Source organism: Carcharhinus amblyrhynchos, chromosome 1, assembly GCF_965287045.1.
Source record: "Carcharhinus amblyrhynchos chromosome 1, sCarAmb.v2.hapA, whole genome shotgun sequence".
Taxonomy (NCBI): domain Eukaryota; kingdom Metazoa; phylum Chordata; class Chondrichthyes; order Carcharhiniformes; family Carcharhinidae; genus Carcharhinus; species Carcharhinus amblyrhynchos.
The window spans coordinates 9,101,682-9,121,560 of NC_137324.1; the positions used below are offsets into that span (position 1 = coordinate 9,101,682).

The following is a 19,879-nucleotide window of genomic DNA, read 5'->3' on the forward strand; positions in this document are numbered from 1 at the left end:
GTTTTAACAACACAATAACTCTGGTGATGGCCAAGAGCAACACCCAGCATTTCTATAGCTCCTTCAACGCAGTCAGCCACTTCACAGCGGGGGTTACCAAACAAACACTGACACCAAGCAAAGTGATTAGAAGTTGACAGGGGTTGGCACAAGTGTGCATCTTTTTCTAAAGTTTATTTATTAGTGTCGTAAGCAGGCTTGCATTAACTCTGCAATGAAGTTTGCAAGTTCCCTCCCAAACAGCATTTTGGGTCAACCCACAGCACATGGACTGCAGCGATTCAAGAAGTCAGGTCACCACCACCTTCTCTGGCCTAGTGCCTTGTCACTAGACTATTAATCCAGAAACTCAGCTAACATTCTGGAGACCTGGGTTCGAATCCTGCCAAGGCAGATGGTGGGATTTGAATTCAATAAAAAAATCTGGAACTCAGAACCTACTGATGACCGAGAAACCATTGTCATTAGTGAACCATCTGGTTCACTGATATCCTTTAGGGAAGGAAATCTGCCGTCCTTATCTGGTCTGGCCTAAGTGTGACTCCAGAGTCACAGCAATGTGGTTGACTCTCAACTGCCCTCGGGTAACTAGAGATGGACAATGAATACTGGCCAGCCAGCGACACCCGTGTGCCACATATGAATTTTATAAAAAAGTTAATCCGAGTGCTGTACCGAGAAGCATTTGAGATGCCATCTTTTGGATGCCTCCTTAATCCTGTTTGGTCCTTCGAACGGAATTAAAAAAATCTTGTGTTTCTTCAAAAAAGTGCATGTGAGTTCTCGCTGGTGTCCTGGCGGGTATTTATTCCTTACCAAACAGATCATCTGCTGCCTAAATTACTTCTTTGGCTGTAAGACCACTTGAGCTGTCGTGCATTATGTAATTGCAGTTTTTATATTAATGGGGATTAATGCCAACATTGAGAATCACCACGCAGGCTATTAAGATTTTTCCACCAAGTATTGGTTACACCTGGGGAATAGTGTCTGGTTAGATAAAATGGGGTATTTGGCAACTTGTCATTTGATTTCAGTAATGGTGATCAACGATAGTCGTAAAACCCCATCCGGTTCACGAATGTCCTTTAGAGAAGGAAATCTGGTCTGGCCTACATTTTATTCCAGAGTCACAGCAATGTGGTTGACTCTCAACTGCCCTCTGAAATGGCCCAGCAAGTCACTGAGTGCAAAGGCGATTAGGGATGGGTAATAAATGCTGGCCACATCCCATAAAAGAATATCTTCTAAAAGAAAAACTCCATTGCACATCATATAGCCAGGACCTGATGACCCTAACATTACAATTCCACCCTTCCAGCAACCCAGGACCCATCTCACTCTGTATAACAATCACAAACATCGGGTCCACATTCTGTCTCCTCACTGTAGGCCTTGCCAGTGACGCCCACATCTTGTGAAATCATTTTTCGAAAGTATCTCTGCTGTGCTTTCTCAGGGGCGAATGAAGACCATCTGGATTCATTCAACAGGATTCCACTGCAGCCATTCCTCCTTAGACCTCCTCCAGACACAGTTTCTATTTCCTTTCTTCTACCACTACCACTGCCTCTCATAGAGTCACAGAGGTTCACAGCAGGGAAACAGGCCCTTCGGCCCAACTTGTCCATGCCGCCCTTTTTTTTAAACCCCTCAGCTAGTCCCAATTGATCACATTTGGCCCATATCCCTCTATAACCATCTTACCCATGTAACTGTCTGAATGTTTTTTAAAAGACAAAATTGTATCCGCCTCTACTACTACCTCTGGCAGCTTGTTCCAGACACTCACCACCCTCTGTGTGAAAAAATTGCCCCTCTGGACCCTTTTGTATCTCTCCCCTCTCACCTTAAACCTATGCCTTCTAGTTTTAGACTCCCCTACCTTTGGGAAAAGATATTGACTATCTAGCTGATCTGTGTCTCTCTATTTTGTAGACCTCTATATGATCATCTCTCAGCCTCCTACACTGTAGAGAAAAAAGTTCCACTCTATCCAGCCTCTCCTTATAACCCAAACCATCAAGTCTTGGTAGCATCCTAGGAAATCTTTTCTGCACTCTTTCTAGTTTAATAATAATTTTGTCTATAATAGGTTGGCCAGAACGGTACACAGTATTCCAAGTGTGGCCTTACCAATGTCTTGCACAACTTCAACAAGACATCCCAACTCCTGTATTCAATGTTCTAACCAATGAAACCAAACATGCCGAATGCCTCCTTCACCACTCTGTCCATCTGTGACTCCACTTTCAGGGAGCTATGAATGTGTACCCCTAGATCTCTTTGTCCTGTAACTCTCCCCAACGCCCTACCATTGACTGAGTAAGTCCTACCCTGGTTCAAGCTACCAAAATGCATCACCATCATCCTTATGTTCTGAAACCCTCCCACTGTACCACCCCCTCCCACCACCCCTCCCCACCGTCCCCACCACCCCCAGGGCCTGGTCCCTGCGTTCTCTCCCACTGTATCTGTTTAAAGTCTGTCGTGTTTCTAACTTCCACCAGTTCTGTTGAAAGGTCATCGGCCTGAAACATCATCTTTATTTCTCTCTCCACGGACGCTGCCAAACCTGCCGAGTATTTCCGGAACTTTCTCTTTCTAGTTCAGACTTTCAGCACCCATATTGTCTTGCTTTTCCAGTCATTTGTCACTTTTTCTTAGAGTGCAGAAGTAGAGTTGTGTGGCAGAGATTGATTAAACATCTCAAATTGCTCCCCTGACAGGGTGCCGTACTGGCAGTGCTCCCGTTGTCCTGGGAGTGGCAGGTGAGACCTGGATCTACAGGGGAGGCCTTGCAGGAGAGTTCCAGGTAATTAGACCTCCATCCTCCCCTTTCTCCTCTTTCAATCCTGCTGTGGAAATTTAACTTTAAAACTCTTCACCTTGTGTTCAAATCCCTCATGTGATCTCACCTCTCCCTTCTTTCTCTGTGATCCCCTCAGCCCTGCAGTCTACTGAGAGGTATGTGGTAGTGGTTATTGTTACTGAGTTAGTAATCCAGTAGGCCCAGGCTAATGCTTTGGGGACACGGGTTCAAACCCCACTGTTGCGAAATTGAGTTTGTGAAGTGTGACCGCCTTTAAAAGCTGGTTTTGTGTTCAGTGCTTGGATATTTAAAATACAGGGTACACAGATTGCAACATTTGTAACTAGGACCAAACATCAGATTTGCTTTGGTAACAGACTTTGCGGGTTTTTGCATTTTGATAGCCTATCAATTTAAAGAAGACCCTCAACGATCAGGACCCCAACAAATTTGAATTTATTGTTGTTGACACTATCAGACCAATCCTGGTGAAGAAAAATGGATAGATCATCAGGGTTATAAGAAGGAACTCAACTGCCTGTAAGGGGAGTGGAACTGAAAAGCTGCCACCTCTGAACATGTACAGAGGTTCTCTGCCAGCTAAATATATCTCTGAAGAGAAATATCAATCTATCTGTCAGAGGGGTACCAAATCAGAAAGAGTTTATGGACAGTGACATCAACAAAAGAACTCCAAATGTTTTTTCCAAAGCCACAAAGCCTGTTTCTATATTTTTTTGAGAGTGACTAAATTATATTTTTGGTAATGAATGATCCTTGTATTTATTTGAACAGCATTCCAGTCGAACCTTACTTTAATTGAGGCTTTACTTGTTTAGTTAAAGTTCCTGGTTGGTTAAATAAATAACTTGTTAATTGTTCACTTAAAGTGAGTTTCAGGTCTTTATGTCGATGCACCTCTAAACATTAATGAAGAACAGTTCACACTTACCCAAATACTTTTAACAGATTATGAAGCGAGGTCAAGGAGATTCACCTCTGCACTGTAAAATTAAGTTTATTTATTAGTCACTAGTATAGCTTACATTAACACTGCAATGCAATTATTGTGAAATTCCCCTGTAACACCACCATGGTAGTTGGTGGAATTTAAATTCAGTTAATAAATCTGGAATCGAAAACTAGTCTGAGTAAGCTATAATCAGTTGTTGTAAAAACCCATCTGGTTCCCTTTAGGGAAGGAAATCTACTGTCCTTACCTGAAAGTTTATTTATTACTGTCACAGTAGGCTTACATTAACACAACAATGAAGTTACTGTGAAATCCCCTAGTTGCCAAACTCTGGTGCCTGTTCGAGTACACTGAGGGAAAATTTAGCATGGCCAATGCACCTACGGTGAACAGTTGGAAGCTTTTTCCTAGGGTACAAATGACAATTACAAGGGGGCACATGTTCAAGATAAGGGGGGAAAGGTTCAGTGGAGATGTGCAGGGTAAGTTCTTTACACAGGGGTGGTGGGGGCCTGGAGTGCACTGCCCTGATGAGGTGGTTGAGGCGGATACATTAGAACATTTAGAACTTAACTGAACAGATAGGTGAACAGATGGGGAATAGAGGGATATAGGCGGTAGTCTACAAAGAACAAAGAACAGGCCCTTCGGCCCTCTAAGCCTGCACCGCTCATGCGCTCAACTAGACCATTGGTTTGTATCCCTCTATTCCCAGTCTGTTCATATGGCTATCCAGATAAGTCTTAAATGATCCCAGCGTGTCCGCCTCCACCACCTTGCTTGGTAGCGCATTTCAGATTGGACAATGTGATGGGCGCAGGCTTGGAGGACCGTAGGGCCTGTTGCTGTGCTGTACTGTCCTTTGTTTTGTTCTAACCAGCACATCTCTCAGACTGTGGGAAGAAACTGGATCACCCGGAGGAAACCCACGCAGTCGCGGGGAGGACGTGCAAACTCCACATAGACAGTGACCCAAGCTGGGAATCGAACCCAGATCCCTGGTGCTGTGAGGCAGCAGCGTTGACCACTGTGCCGCCATGCTGCCCTGGTTTTAACTTAAGAGGGGGATGAGGAGGAAGATCCTCTCAGAGATTGGTTAGTGTTGGGCATTTCCCCTCCCCCACAGGGATCAGTGGAGGCTGGGTCACTGTGGATGTATAAGACAAAGTTAGACAGGAGAGAGTCAGGATTACGGAGGGGCAGACAGGAAAGTGGATTTAATGCCACAATTGGACCTTGTTGAATGTTGGGGCAGATTCGAGGGGCTGAATGGCCTACTCCTGCTCCTATTTCCTTTTGGTGCTAATCCCCAGTTATTTCTCCACAGTCCTGTAAATATTTTCTCTGTGCATTATTATCCAATTCACTTTTGATAAACCATCGCTCAGGCAGTGTATCTTCACCATTCACACCATCAAAATGTTTCTCCTCACGTTCTTTTACCTTCTATCAGTCTGCTCTGGGTCTCGACCTGTCAGCTGGGTGAAGTTTCAGGGTATTTTGGTGCCCAGTTTAATTCGATGTCTGCTGTACATGATAAAGGAATGGACCCAGAGACAATGGCTGCCCTCCTCTTGTTTACAGATGATGCTGCCAGTCACCAACAGCAGTGAACTCTTTAACCAGCCCCCTCCACTCTTCCCCACTCTCAAGTCTTACACCATTCGGCCATTCTTTCAGGAAGACAAGGTAAGCCCATCTGCTCTTAACAATGGGTTTGGGGAACTGCGGGCGGCAGTGGATGGGGAGGCTTCCCCTCATCTTTGGCATCCCAGTGTAGAGGGAGCTTTACTCTGTATCTAACCCCGTGCTGCCCCTGTCCTGGGAGTGTTTGATGGGGGACAGTGTAGAGGGAGCTTTACTCTGTATCTAACCCCGTGCTGTATCTGTCCTGGGAGTGTTTGATGGGGACAGTGTAGAGGGAGCTTTACTCTGTATCTAACCCCGTGCTGTATCTGTCCTGGGAGTGTTTGATGGGGACAGTGTAGAGGGAGCTTTACTCTGTATCTAACCCCGTGCTGTACCTGTCCTGGGAGTGTTTGATGGGGGACAGTGTAGAGGGAGCTTTACTCTGTATCTAACCCCGTGCTGTATCTGTCCTGGGAGTGTTTGATGGGGACAGTGTAGAGTGAGCTTTACTCTGTATCTAACCCCGTGCTGTACCTGTCCTGGGAGTGTTTGATGGGGACAGTGTAGAGGGAGCTTTACTCTGTATCTAACCCCGTGCTGTACCTGTCCTGGGAGTGTTTGATGGGGACAGTGTAGAGGGAGCTTTACTCTGTATCTAACCCCGTGCTGTATCTGTCCTGGGAGTGTTTGATGGGGACAGTGTAGAGGGAGCTTTACTCTGTATCTAACCCCGTGCTGTACCTGTCCTGGGAGTGTTTGATGGGGACAGTGTAGAGGGAGCTTTACTCTGTATCTAACCCCGTGCTGTACCTGTCCTGGGAGTGTTTGATGGGGTACAGTGTGGAGTGAGCTTTACTCTGTATCTAACCCCGTGCTGTACCTGTCCTGGGAGTGTTTGATGGGGACAGTGTAGAGGGAGCTTTACTCTGTATCTAACCCCGTGCTGTACCTGTCCTGGGAGTGTTTGATGGGGACAGTGTAGAGGGAGCTTTACTCTGTATCTAACCCCGTGCTGTACCTGTCCTGGGAGTGTTTGATGGGGTACAGTGTGGAGTGAGCTTTACTCTGTATCTAACCCCGTGCTGTACCTGTCCTGGGAGTGTTTGATGGGGACAGTGTAGAGGGAGCTTTACTCTGTATCTAACCCCGTGCTGTACCTGTCCTGGGAGTGTTTGATGGGGACAGTGTAGAGGGAAGTTTACTCTGTATCTAACCCCGTGCTGCACCTGTCCTGGGCGTGTTTGATGGGGGATAGTGTAGAGGGAGCTTTACTCTGTATCTAACCCCGTGCTGTACCTGTCCTGGGAGTGTTTGATGGGGGAGAGTGTAGAGGGAGCTTTACTCTGTATCTAACCCCGTGCTGTACCTGTCCTGGGAGTGTTTGATGGGGGACAGTGTAGAGGGAGCTTTACTCTGTATCTAACCCCGTGCTGTACCTGTCCTGGGAGTGTTTGATGGGGGACAGTGTAGAGGGAGCTTTACTCTGTATCTAACCCCGTGTTGTACCTGTCCTGGGAGTGTTTGATGGGCACAGGCAGTAAGAAGTCTGACAACACCAGGGCTAAGTCCAACCGATTTATTTGATAATAAACTCACAAGCTTTCGAGGTCCCCCTCTTCGTCAGGGGAATGGAGAGTTCTGGCCTCAGACAGAGCATATGTAGTTTTTTACGGTTTTGGTCAGGACAGGAGCCAGACCAAGCTGTGATACAAGCAGAAAGAATGCTTTATGGTGCATCTGGAAAAGTTGTAGAAAAGAAGGGACATTTCCTCCAATCTGGTCTTTTACTTTTTCCAGAATTCCCTCGTGCCTCAGCGTAAGCTGATCTTTCAGCTGCCCAGATCTGAAACACATAAAATAGGAGCAGGAGGAGGCCATTTGGCCCCTCGAGCCTGTTCCACCATTTATCACGATCATGGCTGACCATCCAACTCAGTAGATGAATCCCGCTTTCTCCCCATTATCTTTGATCCCATTCACCCCAAGTGATGTATCCAGCCACCTCTTGAATACATTCAATGTTTTGGCATCAACTACCCCCAGTGGTAATGAATTCCACAGGCTCACCACTCTTTGGGTGAAGAAATGTCTCCTCACCTCCGTCCTAAATGGTCTACCCTGAATCCTGTGACCCTGGCTCTGGACTCCCCCGCATCGGGAATATCCTCCCTGCATCTACCCTGTCTCGTCCTGTTAGAATTTTATGAGTCTCTATGAGATTTCCACCCCCCCCCTCCCCCATTCGTCTGAACTCCTGTGAAAACAATCCTAACCCAGTCAATCTCTCCTCATACATCAGTCTCGCCATCCCCGGAATCAGGACCTGGTAAACATTCGCTGCACTCCCTCGAGAGCAAGAACATCCTTCCTCAGAAAAGGAGACCAAAACTGCACACAATACTCCAGGTGTGGCCTCACCAAGGACTTGTATCATTGCAACAACACATTCCTGCTCCTGTACTCGAAACTCTCACAATGAAGGCCAACATATTCGGATTGGCGGTTGGTGACTAGTGGGGTGCCCCAGGGGTCGGTGCTGGGGCCTCAGCTATTTACCATTTATATAGATGATCTGGAGGAGGGAACCGAGTGCAGGGTGTCGAAATTTGCCGATGACACCAAGATTGGGGGAACGGCAAATTGTGCGGAGGGTGTGGAGAGTCTGCAGAAGGATCTAGATAGGCTGGGCGAATGGGCCAGGAAATGGCAAATGGAATTTAATGTTGGCAAGTGTGAGGTGGTCCACTTTGGTAGGAAGAATGGTAGGAAGGACTATTACTTACGTGGCGAAAAACTGCAGCAGGCGACGGTGCAGAGGGACCTCGGGGTCCTTGTGCATGAGTCGCAAAAACCCAGCTTGCAGGTGCAGCAGGTGGTCAGGAAGGCGAATGGGATGCTGGCCTTCATAGCGAGGGGGATTGAATATAAAAGTAGGGAGGTCTTGCTGCAGCTGTATAGGGCATTGGTGAGGCCGCAGCTGGAGTACTGTGTGCAGTTTTGGGCGCCGTACCTGCGCAAGGATATTTTGGCCTTGGAGGGAGTGCAGAGGAGGTTTACTAGGCTGATACCGGAGTTGAGGGGATTGAGCTATGAGGAGAGGCTGAATAAACTAGGCTTGTACTCGTTAGAGTTTAGAAGAATGAGGGGAGATCTCATTGAGACGTATAAGATGATGAATGGGATGGATAGGATAGAGGTGGAGAGACTCTTCCCGCTCAAAAAAGACAGTAGGACTAGGGGGCACAGCCTCAAGATAAAGGGGAGGCGGTTTAGAACGGAGTTGAGGAGGAACTTCTTCACTCAAAGGGTGGTGAATCTCTGGAATTCTCTGCCCGTTGAAGTGGTGGAGGCTGCCTCGCTAAATATTTTTAAGAAGCGGGTTGATGGGTTCTTGATAAGAGAGGGGATTAAGGGTTATGGGGAGAGGGTGGGAAAGTGGAACTGAGCCACAACAGATCAGCCATGATCTTATTGAATGGCGGGGCAGGCTCGAAGGGCTAGATGGCCTACTCCTGCTCCTATTTCTTATGTTCTTATGTTCTTATTTATCTTCTTTACTGCCTGCTGTACCTGCACGCTTACCTTCAGTGACTGGTGCACAAGGACGCCCGGATCCCGCTGCACACTCCCCTCTCCCAATTTACAACCATTCAGGTAGCAATCTGCCTTCTTGTTTTTTCTTCAAAAATGAATAACCTCACATCTATCCAAATTATACTGCATCTGCCATTGATTGGCCCACTCACCCAACATGTCCAGAACATGCTAAAGGATCTCTGCATCCTCGTCACAATTCACCCTCCCACTCAACTTGGTATCACCTGCAAACTTTGCAATGTTACATTTTGTACCCTCATCCAAATTATTAATATATATTGTGAATAGCTGGGGTCCCAGCACCGATTCCTGTGGCACACCACTAATTGTTTCCTGCCAATTTGAAAAGCACACGTTAATTCCTACCCTTTGTTACCTCTCTGCCAACCAGTTTTCTACCCATCTCAGTACATTTCCTCCAATCCCATGCGCTTTAATCTCGCACAATAACCTCTTGTGTGGGACTTTGTCAAACGCTTTCTGAAAGTCCAGGTATACCGCATCTACTGGTTCCCCCTTGTCAACTCTACTAGTTACATCTTCAAGGAATTCCAATAGATTTTTCAAGGATGATCTCCCCTTCATAAATCCATGCTAACTCTGTATGATCCTGGCCACTGCTTTCTAAATACTCTGCTATAAAGCCCTTAATAATGGATTTGTGAATTTTCCCCACTATCAATGTTAAGCTTACTGGTCTTACATTCCCTCTTTACCTCCCTTTTTGAATACTGGAGTGACATTAGTTACTCTTTAATCTGCGGGGACTGTTCCAGAGTCTATAGAATCCTGGAAGATCGGGAATTCCCAGTGTGTCTCTTGCACCCTCTCTCTCTCTCTCTCTCTCTCTCTCTCGCGTGTTGCATCTCTCTCTCCAACTGGAGCCTCCTTTAATCTCACCCTTGGATGTAGCTCTTGTAATTACAGTGTGTGGTGCAGTTTGCAGTCAGAGTCACAGAATTGTCAGGCGCTGAAAGGGGACCATTTGGCCCATCGTGTCTGTACTGGCTCTCCGAATGAGCATCATGAATTAGTCCCATTCCCCTGCCTTTTCCCTGTAGCCCTGAACATTGTTTCTATTCAAATAGTCATCCAATTCCCCTCTTGAAAACCTTGACTGAGCAAGTTAATGCTGCTGTGAAGAGTATGTGCGGTGTTATGTTCTGCTGCAGGCATCTTGTCATTGAAACCTAGAAAATAGGAGCAGGTGAGGCCATTTGGCCCTTCGAGCCTACTCTGCCAAACAAATAATCATGGCTGATCATCAAATTCAACAGCCTGATTCTGCCTTTCCCCCATATCCTTTGATCCCTTTCGCTCCAAGAGCTATATCTAACTCCACCTTGAAAACGTACAATGTTTTGGTCTCAACTGCATTCTATTGTAGCACATTCCACTCTTTCGGTGAAGAAATGTCTCCCCAGCTCCGTCCGAAATGGTCTACCCTGTATCCTCAAACTGTGATTCCTGGTTCTGGGCTCCCCCACCATCGGGAATATCCTCCATTTACCCTGCCCAATCCGTTAGAATTTTAAAGGTTTCTCTGAGACACCCCCTCATTCATTTGAACTCCAGTGAAAACAATCCTAACCGACTCAACTCTCCTTATATACCAGTCCCGCAAACAGCCTGGTAAACCTTCTCTGCACTTCCTCGAGAGCAAGAACATCCTACCAAAATTGCGTACAATACCCCTGGTGTGGTCCCGCCAAGGCCTGGTATAACTGCGGCAAAGACATCCCTGCTCCAGTATCGAATTCTTTTGTTATGAGGGCCAACATACTTTTGCCTTTTTTACTGCCTGTTGCATCTGCACGGATACCTTCAGCATCTGATGTACGAGGACACCCAGATTTCACTGCACACTCCCCTCTCTTAATCTATTGCCGTTCAGATAATTAATTACCTTTCCTATTTTTGCTACCACAGGGTGCTGAGCTATAATACTTCTGTTAATACCTATTTAAAGATTCTCTTTAAAGTTTATTTATTAGAGGCTTGCATTATCACTGCAATGAAGTTACCATGAAAATCCCTTAGTTGCCACACTCCGGCGCCTGTTCGGGTACACTCTGGGAGAATTTAGCATGGGCAATGCATCTAACCAGCACGTCTTTCGGACATCTGCATCTCATTACAGAAAGCTTTGTACACTGTGTGCAGAGAGATCCACAATGCCAAGTCTCAGGAGAAAGATGGAACGGATGTTTACCCTGATCTGATTGGAGACAGGTAATCACTCTGGGTGGTGTGACGACACTGTGCCTTTAAGAAATGTATTTGGGTCATGTTTCTTGTGCGGGAGTGACGCTCAGCCAAATCTCACTGCAGCGGGGCTGGAGAATCCCGGCCTCGGGTGAGGTCGGAGAATTCCAGCCTCTGCTTTCCTCTCCGCACATGTTTCCTGACCCGCCGACCGAACGTTTCCAGCATCTTCTTTTGTTTGTTTTTGCCTCGGATTTCCAGCGTCTGCAGTATTTTGCATTCCGAAAAGAAACCAGTACAGAATTATCAAATCCCAGTTAAACAAAAACACTGGCACCAGTAAGACTGGTTTTAAAAGCAGTTCAGACAAGTTCCCTTCATGTCCGAGTTACTGGTTTCTCCTTCCGGGAATTTGTTTAGTTCTGACAGCCGGCGAGATTCCTCACGAGGCCTTGTCGCTCCACTCTAGGTTCCTGGGCCATTTCCTGACTCTTTGCCCCGACTACTGCTTCGTTCTGGAGGATGAGGAGGGGGCGTGCGGCTGTGTGTGTGGAGCCCTGGAGGTCAGCTCATTCCTGAAGGGTTGTGAGGCTGCCTGGTTTCCTGCCATGCAGGAGAAGTACTCCAAACCTACAGCCCTCGATAACCTCACTCCGACACAGGTAAGGGCTTGGGAATTCCTGAGGGAACAGGGAAGAGTGGGAAGGGAGATTGAATAAACCGGAATTGTTCTCCCTGGAAAGAAAGCGGCTGAGAAGGTGACCTGATAGAAATGATCAAACTATGAGGGGTACGGTTAAGGTGAACAGTTGGAAGTTTTTTCCCCAGGGCAGAAATGACAATCACGAGTTCAAGGTAAGGGGAGGAAAGGTTCAGAGGAGATGTGCGGGGGAAAGTTTTTACACAGAGGGTGGTGGGGGCCTGGAATGCCCTGCCAAGTGAGGTGGTTGAAGCAGATACATTAGTGACATTTAAGACTTAACTGGATAGACAGATGAACAAACAGGGAGTAGAGGGATATAAGTGGTTGGTCTAGATAGGAAAACGTGATCGGCACAGGCTTGGTGGGCCGAAGGGCCTGTTCCTGTGCCGGACTGTTCTTTCTCCTTTGCTCAAGAGAGAACCCAACCATCACCTCTTGACATTCAATGGCATTACCATTGCTAAATCCCCCACTAACGACATCCCGGGAGTTACCACTGAGATGAAACTTGAGCTGGACTAGCCGTATAAATACTGTGGCTACAAGAGAAGGTGAGAGGCTGGGAATCCTGTGGCAATATCTCACCTCCTGACTCCCTAAAGCCCGCCCAGCAACTAGCACAAGTCAAGCCTCTAGACTGAGCCCTGAATGTGCGTCTATCTGATCCGGAGGAGTGAGAGAGTATGACCCACTGAGCCACAGTGCAGCACTGAGACCCCAGCGAGTGCTGGAGTTAGGTGATCAGGGAGGGACCCGGGAGAATTCAGAGGGGTGAGTTTAACATGGAGATGTTGGTGGACTGGACCAGGGCCCAGGTATTTGCTGATTGAATGGGATTTAGTGAGGACGCAGGCAAGAGAGTTTTGGATGAATAGAGCTTGCTATTGGATTCTGCTGATTGTAGAAATGATTATACTGGGCAATGTATAACCATTCACAGAATATCTGCACTGTTAACAGGTTATACAGGGAGGGATAACTGTTTCCAATTGTCACACATTCCTCTCGTTTTATTTTTAGGAGCTGATGATGTTTTTCCACAGGAAACCCAGTTTTCCAGATTCCTTACTCTACCGCTTCCCGTCTCTTATCCAATTGAATGTCCATCCACAGTTACAGGATTCCAGTGAAGCCAGGAATTTGATCATCTGCCTGATGTCTGCACTAAAAGCTAACGGTGAGTGATCTTAATGTCCTTCAGCTAATAGAGAAACATAGAGGGAAATCCAAGTGGATGAGCCTGTCTGCTCTGCCTGCTTGGTCAAACCAAACTATCCCTTGTTTCCCCATATCCATTCAATTCTTACGGTGAATCTCACCCTTCTCTGATTACCCCTCTGGCTTTTCACCCCGTGTCACTCTGACCCCTGGCCCCTGTGCCTTGTGCCTCTCTTGACCCCTGTACCCTGTGTCCCTCTGACCCTTTCACCCTGTGACCCTCTGACTCCTTCACCCCATGTCCCTCTGACCCCTGCACCCTGTGTCCCTCTGACCCCTGCACCCTGTGTCCCTCTGACCCCTGCGCCCTGTGTCCCTCTGACTCCTTCACCCCATGTCCCTCTGACCCCTGCACCCTGTGTCCCTCTGACCCCTGCACCCTGTGTCCCTCTGACCCCTGCACCCTGTGTCCCTCTGACCCCTGCACCCTGTGTCCCTCTGACCCCTGCACCCCGTGTCCCTCTGACCCCTGCACCCCATGTCCCTCTGACCCCTGCGCCCTGTGTCCCTCTGACTCCTTCACCCCATGTCCCTCTGACCCCTGCACCCTGTGTCCCTCTGACCCCTGCACCCTGTGTCCCTCTGACCCCTGCACCCTGTGTCCCTCTGACCCCTGCACCCCGTGTCCCTCTGACCCCTGCACCCTGTGTCCCTCTGACCCCTGCGCCCTGTGTCCCTCTGACTCCTTCACCCCGTGTCCCTCTGACCCCTGCACCCTGTGTCCCTCTGACCCCTGCACCCTGTGTCCCTCTGACCCCTGCACCCTGTGTCCCTCTGACCCCTGCACCCTGTGTCCCTCTGACCCCTGCACCCTGTGTCCCTCTGACCCCTGCACCCTGTGTCCCTCTGACCCCTGCACCCCGTGTCCCTCTGACCCCTGCACCCTGTGTCCCTCTGACCCCTGCACCCTGTGTCCCTCTGACCCCTGCACCCTGTGTCCCTCTGACCCCTGCACCCTGTGTCCCTCTGACCCCTGCGCCCTGTGTCCCTCTGACCCCTGCACCCTGTGTCCCTCTGACCCCTGCACCCTGTGTCCCTCTGATCCCCGCACCCCGTTTCCCTCTGACCCCTGCACCCCGTGTCCCTCTGACCCCTGCACCCCGTGTCCCTCTGACCACTACACCCCGTGTCCCTCTGACCCCTGTGTCCCTCTGACCCCTGCACCCTGTGTCCCTCTGACCCCTGCACCCTGTGTCCCTCTGACCCCTGCACCCAGTGTCCCTCTGACTGTACACGCCATGTACCTCTGACCCCTGCACTGTGTCCCTTTGATCCCTTCACCCCGTGTCCCTCTGTCTCCTGCACCCTGTGTCCCACTGACCCCTGCACTCTGTGTCATTTGAACACTGCACCCTGTGTCCCTGTGACCTTCTTTTTGAAACCTTCCCACCCTGCTTCCCAAATTGCAGTAATACCTCTGTCTCCATTGTTACCACTGATTCCTGGGAAAAGTGTATAAATTTGTTTTCCTCCGTCCTTTTGGGGAAATAGTCTTGACACAAATAGTCTTTGTTCCCCCAATCCGTTATGTTTATTATGTTGTAGCAATTTGACATTGTGTGTCCAATAGATGGCTTCAAGATTATACGGGCCATAACTTACAGGATACACTTCCTGCTGAGATGATAATCAGCTTCTATTACCTCCACAGGAGATGACAGTTTACATGCTTCTTCCTTTGAAATGTCTGAGAGAAGGTGTGATTGTGGGCAATGCCGTTACAACATCATGATTAGATAAAGAAATATTTCAACACAAAACTTTCACACCACAGTATGGTTTTCATCCAATAAAGAATACTCAAAAGGGAAACAGATTAGAGGGCTGTATGATAAGATGAGGACACCAGGTTTTAGTCCAACCTATTTATTTGATAATATACTCACAAGCTTCCGAGGGGACTGCCTCTTCGTCAGGTGAATGGGGACGAAGAGGCAGTCCCCTCGAAAGCTTGTGAGTATATTATCAAATAAATAGGTTGGACTAAAACCTGGTGTTGTCAGACTTTTTACTGTGTTTACACCAGTCCAACGCCAGCATACCCACATCATGATAAGATGAGGCACAGTGGGACTCATTGGTTCAGTCTTTCAAAGAACTGCCACAGCTTTGATGGGCCAAATAGCCTCCTTCTGTGCTATAATATTTTGTATTATGATGCACAGAGAGAAAGGTGTTATACAGAACTAACAACATTCTCTTAGGAACATGGTAAATATATTTGTTTAATTTGTGAGTGGGGGTGCCACTGGCTCAGCCAGCATTTATTGCCCATTGCTAATTGCCCTTGAGATGGTGGTGGTGAGCTGCCTTTGTGAAACACTGCAGTCCCAGCACAGTGGTTAACACTGCTCCCTCCCAGTGCCAGGGATCCGGGTTCGATTCCCGGCCTTGGGTCACTGTCTGTGCAGAGCCTGCACATTCTCCCCGTGTCTGCGTGGGTTCCCTTCGGGTGCTCCGCCTTCCTCCCACAGTCTGAAAGACGTGCTGGTTAGGGTGCATTGGCCACGCTCAATTCTTCCTCGGTGTACCCGAACAGGCGCCGGAGTGTGGCAACGAGGGGATTTTCACGGTAACTTCATTGCGGTGTTAACATAAGCCTACTTGTGACACTAATAAATAAACTTTAAGACACTGTTGTTCGGGAGGGAATTCCAGGATTTTGAACCAATGTTGCCGATGGTATGATGTTGTCTGTCCAAGTCAGAATGGAACGTGACTGACCTTTCTTTTTCATTCTCTCCCCTCCTCTCCATTTCTCTCTCTGTTCACCCCACCCCCACCCCCCCTGTACCTCCCCATCCCACCCCTGCACCCCCCCATCGCTCCTTCTCTTCACCATCCTTTGGTCCTTTTCTCTATCTCTCATTCTGCCTCGCTCTGTCCCTCGTTTTGATTCACTCTCCACTTTTTGACACTCTCCCCCCCCCCACCCCCACCCCTCCTTTTCTCTCTTCCCTCTTTCCCATTCTCTCTTTCACTCTTTTCCCTCGTCCCTTCCCCTTGTTGTTTTTTTTTATTTCGTTCTGCCTCACTCTCTCGCCCTTCCCTACTTCCCCCCCCACTCCCCTCAGGATCCCAGGGTGTATTCTGTGAGCTGAAGGCCCGGAACAAGTTGGCTTTGCAACTTCACGTCAGCCTGGGCTTCCTGGAGTTGCCCGGGGCCGAGGTTTCCAGCCCGGAAGGGGTGATCTTCGGGAGGCTTCTCTAGGCCTCGCTCGCTTCCAGCCGTGTTTGGCGACTCGGCCCTTGGGGGGGGGGGGGCCAGCCAGAGGCACGCGCAAGAATGTGGCCCCCCCCCCCACCCCCTGTTTTGTTTTCACATTTACCAGTCGCGGTGAGGTGGTGACTGGTTGTTACGGGCTGTGTTCGGTTATACTGTAATGTTTACTGACATTGCTTTCCTCTGTTGAGTTAGCCCTGCCATGGTCTGAATTAAAGACCTTTGTTGATTTAGAGGATCTGTACACTGAACCCCCGGCCGCTATGCTTCCCTGTTCACTTACCAAGAACGTGGATCCAGTGTGATGAAGGATGTTTTTTTTATCAGTGAGGCAGTCCAGGGTTACTGGGAGGTAGACACTAACGGCACGGTGGCACAGTGGTTAGTACTGCTGCCCCGTGGCGCCAGGGACCTGGGTTCGATTCTGGCCTTGGGCGACTGTGCGGAGTCTGCACATTCTCTCCTCGTTTCCTCCGGGCTTTCTCCCGTTCTCCAAAGATGTTAGGCGGATTGGCTGTATTAAATTGCCCCTTGGTGTCCCAAGACGTGTCGGTTAGATGGAGTAGCCACTGTGGGGTTACGGGGAGAAGGCCTGGGTGAGATACTCTGTTAGAGGGTTGGTAGGAACAGAGGGGTTCGGAGCAGAAGTAGGTACTTCAGCCCCTCGAGCCTCTGTGTCATTCAATGGTTCATCTCTCTCTCTCTGGTCTCAATCCACTTGTTCCCCATATCCCCCTATCCCTTTTAATATTTGAAATAGGGCGGTATGGACAGGCCCTATTTCCATGCTGTAAACCTCTATCTCCTTCCTGAAACCATACAATGATACGGACTCCACCGCGCTATGGGACAGCGAGTTCCACAAGTTCACCACCCACTGCGAGAAATAGTTCCTTTTTATCCCAGTTTTAAATCTACCGCCTCGCAACCTATACCTGTGACCTCTTGTTCTAAATTGCCCCATAAGTGGAAACATTTGGTCTACGTTCAGCTTATCAATCTCTTTTAGAATTTTATATACCCTGATCAGGTCCCCTCTCATTCTTCTAAACTCCAGCGAGTATAAACCCAAACTGTTTAATCTCTGCCCGTACATCAACCCCTTCATCCCCAGAATCAATCTGGTGAACCTCCTCTGAACTGCCTCCAACGCCACCACACCCTCCCTCAAACAAGGAGACCAAAACCGGACACGATACTCCAGATGTGGTCTCACCAACACTCGATACAATTGCAACAACACTTCCCCACTTTTACACCCCAATACTTTTAGCAATAAATGCCAACATCCCAATTGCCTTTTTATTACGTGCTGAACCTGCATGCCAACTTCCTGCGATTCATGAACACAGACACCCAGATCCCTCTGCCCGGACGCCAAATTCTCCATTCTCCGATCTCCCCGTGTCTGTGTGGGTTTCCTCTGAGTGCTCTGGTTTGCCCTCACAGTCCAAAGATGCGGTTTAGGTTGATTGGCCATGCTAAATTGCCCCTTAGTGTCCAAGTTGCAGGGATTAGGTGGATTAGCGAGGGTAAATACAAAGGGGTTATGGGGATAGGGCCAGGGTACGATGCTCTGTCAGGGGGTCGGTATAGACTCGATGGGCCAAATGGCCTCCTTCTGCACTGTAGGAATTCTATGATTTGCACATCTACCTGGAATTATTTAACTGACACTTCCTTTCACAGTCTGAGTCACTAAATATTTAACAGCTGGGGTACCTGAGAGTATAGAACATGACAGTGTTGATGGGCAGCTGAAAGGTTTGGAATTACATAGAAATGGCAAAAGTTTAATCCACAGATATAGGCCAAATGGTCTATATTGGTGTATAGGCCATTTGTCCTCCTCCCACCCCTCTTCACCTCACCCGAGCAGCAGAGATCCCTGTTCCTCGTTCCCTTCTAACACTTAACCACCTTCTTCAATCTTCCTCAGTCATCGAGACTATTTGCCTCAATGAGGTTCACGTTCTCCGCACTCTTCGGGTGAAGACGTTTCTCCCAAATTGCACTATTCCAGAAGGGGATTCTGCTGGGTGGCCCTGGACACTGTTGGGAGGCAAATGAGAGGAGTGGGGGGGGGGAGGGATTGTCAGGAGGCCTGTGGGAGGGAGGCCGAGGTGGGGGAAGAGGGGTGGAGTGGAAGTTGGAAAGCCTATCAGGAGGCTAGGATGGAGAGGCTAGAGGCCAGGGAGGGTGTCAGAATGCTGGAGGGGGGGTGGGGGGGGTGGTGTGGAGAGTGTTGTCTGGGGTGGGGGAGTTTGGGGGGGTGTGTTTTCGGGAGGCGGGGAGGAGAGTGTCAGGAGGGGAGAGGGTGTCGGCTTGGGTGGGCGAGTTTTCAGGAGGCAGGGGGAGAGCGTCAGGAGGGGGAGAGTGTCAGCAGAGGGAGAGTGACAAGAGGAGCGGAGTGTCGGGAGGCTGGGTGGTGGTGGGTGCGGTTAGAGACGAGGGAGGGTGTTGAGAGCCTGCGGGTCTGGAGGGTGTCGATGGGGGACAGAGGGAGAGTGTCAGGAAGCCAGGAAGAGGGAGGGAGGCGTGGGGAGGGCTCCGGAGGAGCCTGAAGGCTGCGGAGTTTGGTGGGGGGGAGGAGACGGACAAGAGGCAGGGGATTCCACTGAACGGCTGGAGATTCTGATGTGCAGGGCAATTTTGAAAAGCAGCAGCCAGGAGAGAAACTGAGAAGAAGTCGAGAGTTCCTAATAGTTAGAGACACATTGTATTTATTAGACAAGTTAATGGAGATTTGATTAGATTGTAGAGTTGTAATCCTTCATATTGTACCTGCACAAGGTGATACAATATGTGCTACTGTAAATATTAAAGTATTATAAAACTGTTCACTAGTTAATTGCTTATTTAATAAATTGCTGCTTTTTTTAAAAACCTGTACCAGGCTGTTGTGAGGTTGAATTGGCGTTGAAGACCGAGTGGGATATAGTCGTGGGTAAGAGCTGTGTCTCTACGCAGTGATCTCCACGCAAGGCGTGCTGTTTGTACGGTCGAGTGAGTCACTGCAAGGTCAAACTCACAGAGGGGTGGACAATTTCTGCTTCACCACGAGGGCAAACGGAACCACCCAAACTGAGACAACCGGGAGCAAGGAGCTTTCATCCAAGACCCAAACCGATCGTGGGTTTGGGAGAAAATAGAAACAGAGAGTGTTGGGAAAATCCTGCAAGTCTGACAGGGAAAAGGATACAAAAGTCTGAGGTCACGTACCAACTGACTCAAGAACAGCTTCTTTCCTGCTACCATCAGACTTTTGAATGGGCCTACCTCGCATTAAGTTGATCTTTCTCAACACTCTAGCTATGACTGTAACATTACATTCTGAACTCTCTGCTTTCCTTCTGATTGATAAAGGAATTTTCTGACAGACAGGGGAATTAAGGGTCCGGGGAGAAAGCGGGCAAGTAGAACTGATCCACTTCAGATCAGCCATGATCTTATTGAATGGCAGGGCAGGCTCAAAGGGTCAGATGGCCTACTCCTGCTCCTATTTCTTATGTTCTTATG

At 48.7% G+C, this 19,879-nt stretch overlaps 1 protein-coding gene across 3 annotated transcripts in view; it reads left to right on the top strand.

The window, feature by feature from the left end:
* Positions 1–18,493, top strand: part of LOC145345268 (protein O-GlcNAcase) — a 69,600-nt gene extending 51,107 nt beyond the window's left edge. For 2 of the 3 annotated variants that reach the window (XM_080193250.1, XM_080193186.1), the window contains exons 9-14: positions 2,730–2,815; positions 5,370–5,474; positions 11,152–11,243; positions 11,686–11,878; positions 12,940–13,096; positions 16,212–18,492. In XM_080193250.1, coding sequence (XP_080049376.1) covers positions 2,730–2,815; positions 5,370–5,474; positions 11,152–11,243; positions 11,686–11,878; positions 12,940–13,096; positions 16,212–16,348 — 770 coding nt within the window. In that variant the 3' untranslated portion in view covers positions 16,349–18,492. Of the gene's footprint in view, positions 1–2,729; positions 2,816–5,369; positions 5,475–11,151; positions 11,244–11,685; positions 11,879–12,939; positions 13,097–16,211 lie in introns of all 3 variants that reach the window. The other variant, XM_080193114.1, reaches the window with a different exon arrangement.
* Positions 18,494–19,879: the final 1,386 nt, after the last annotated feature.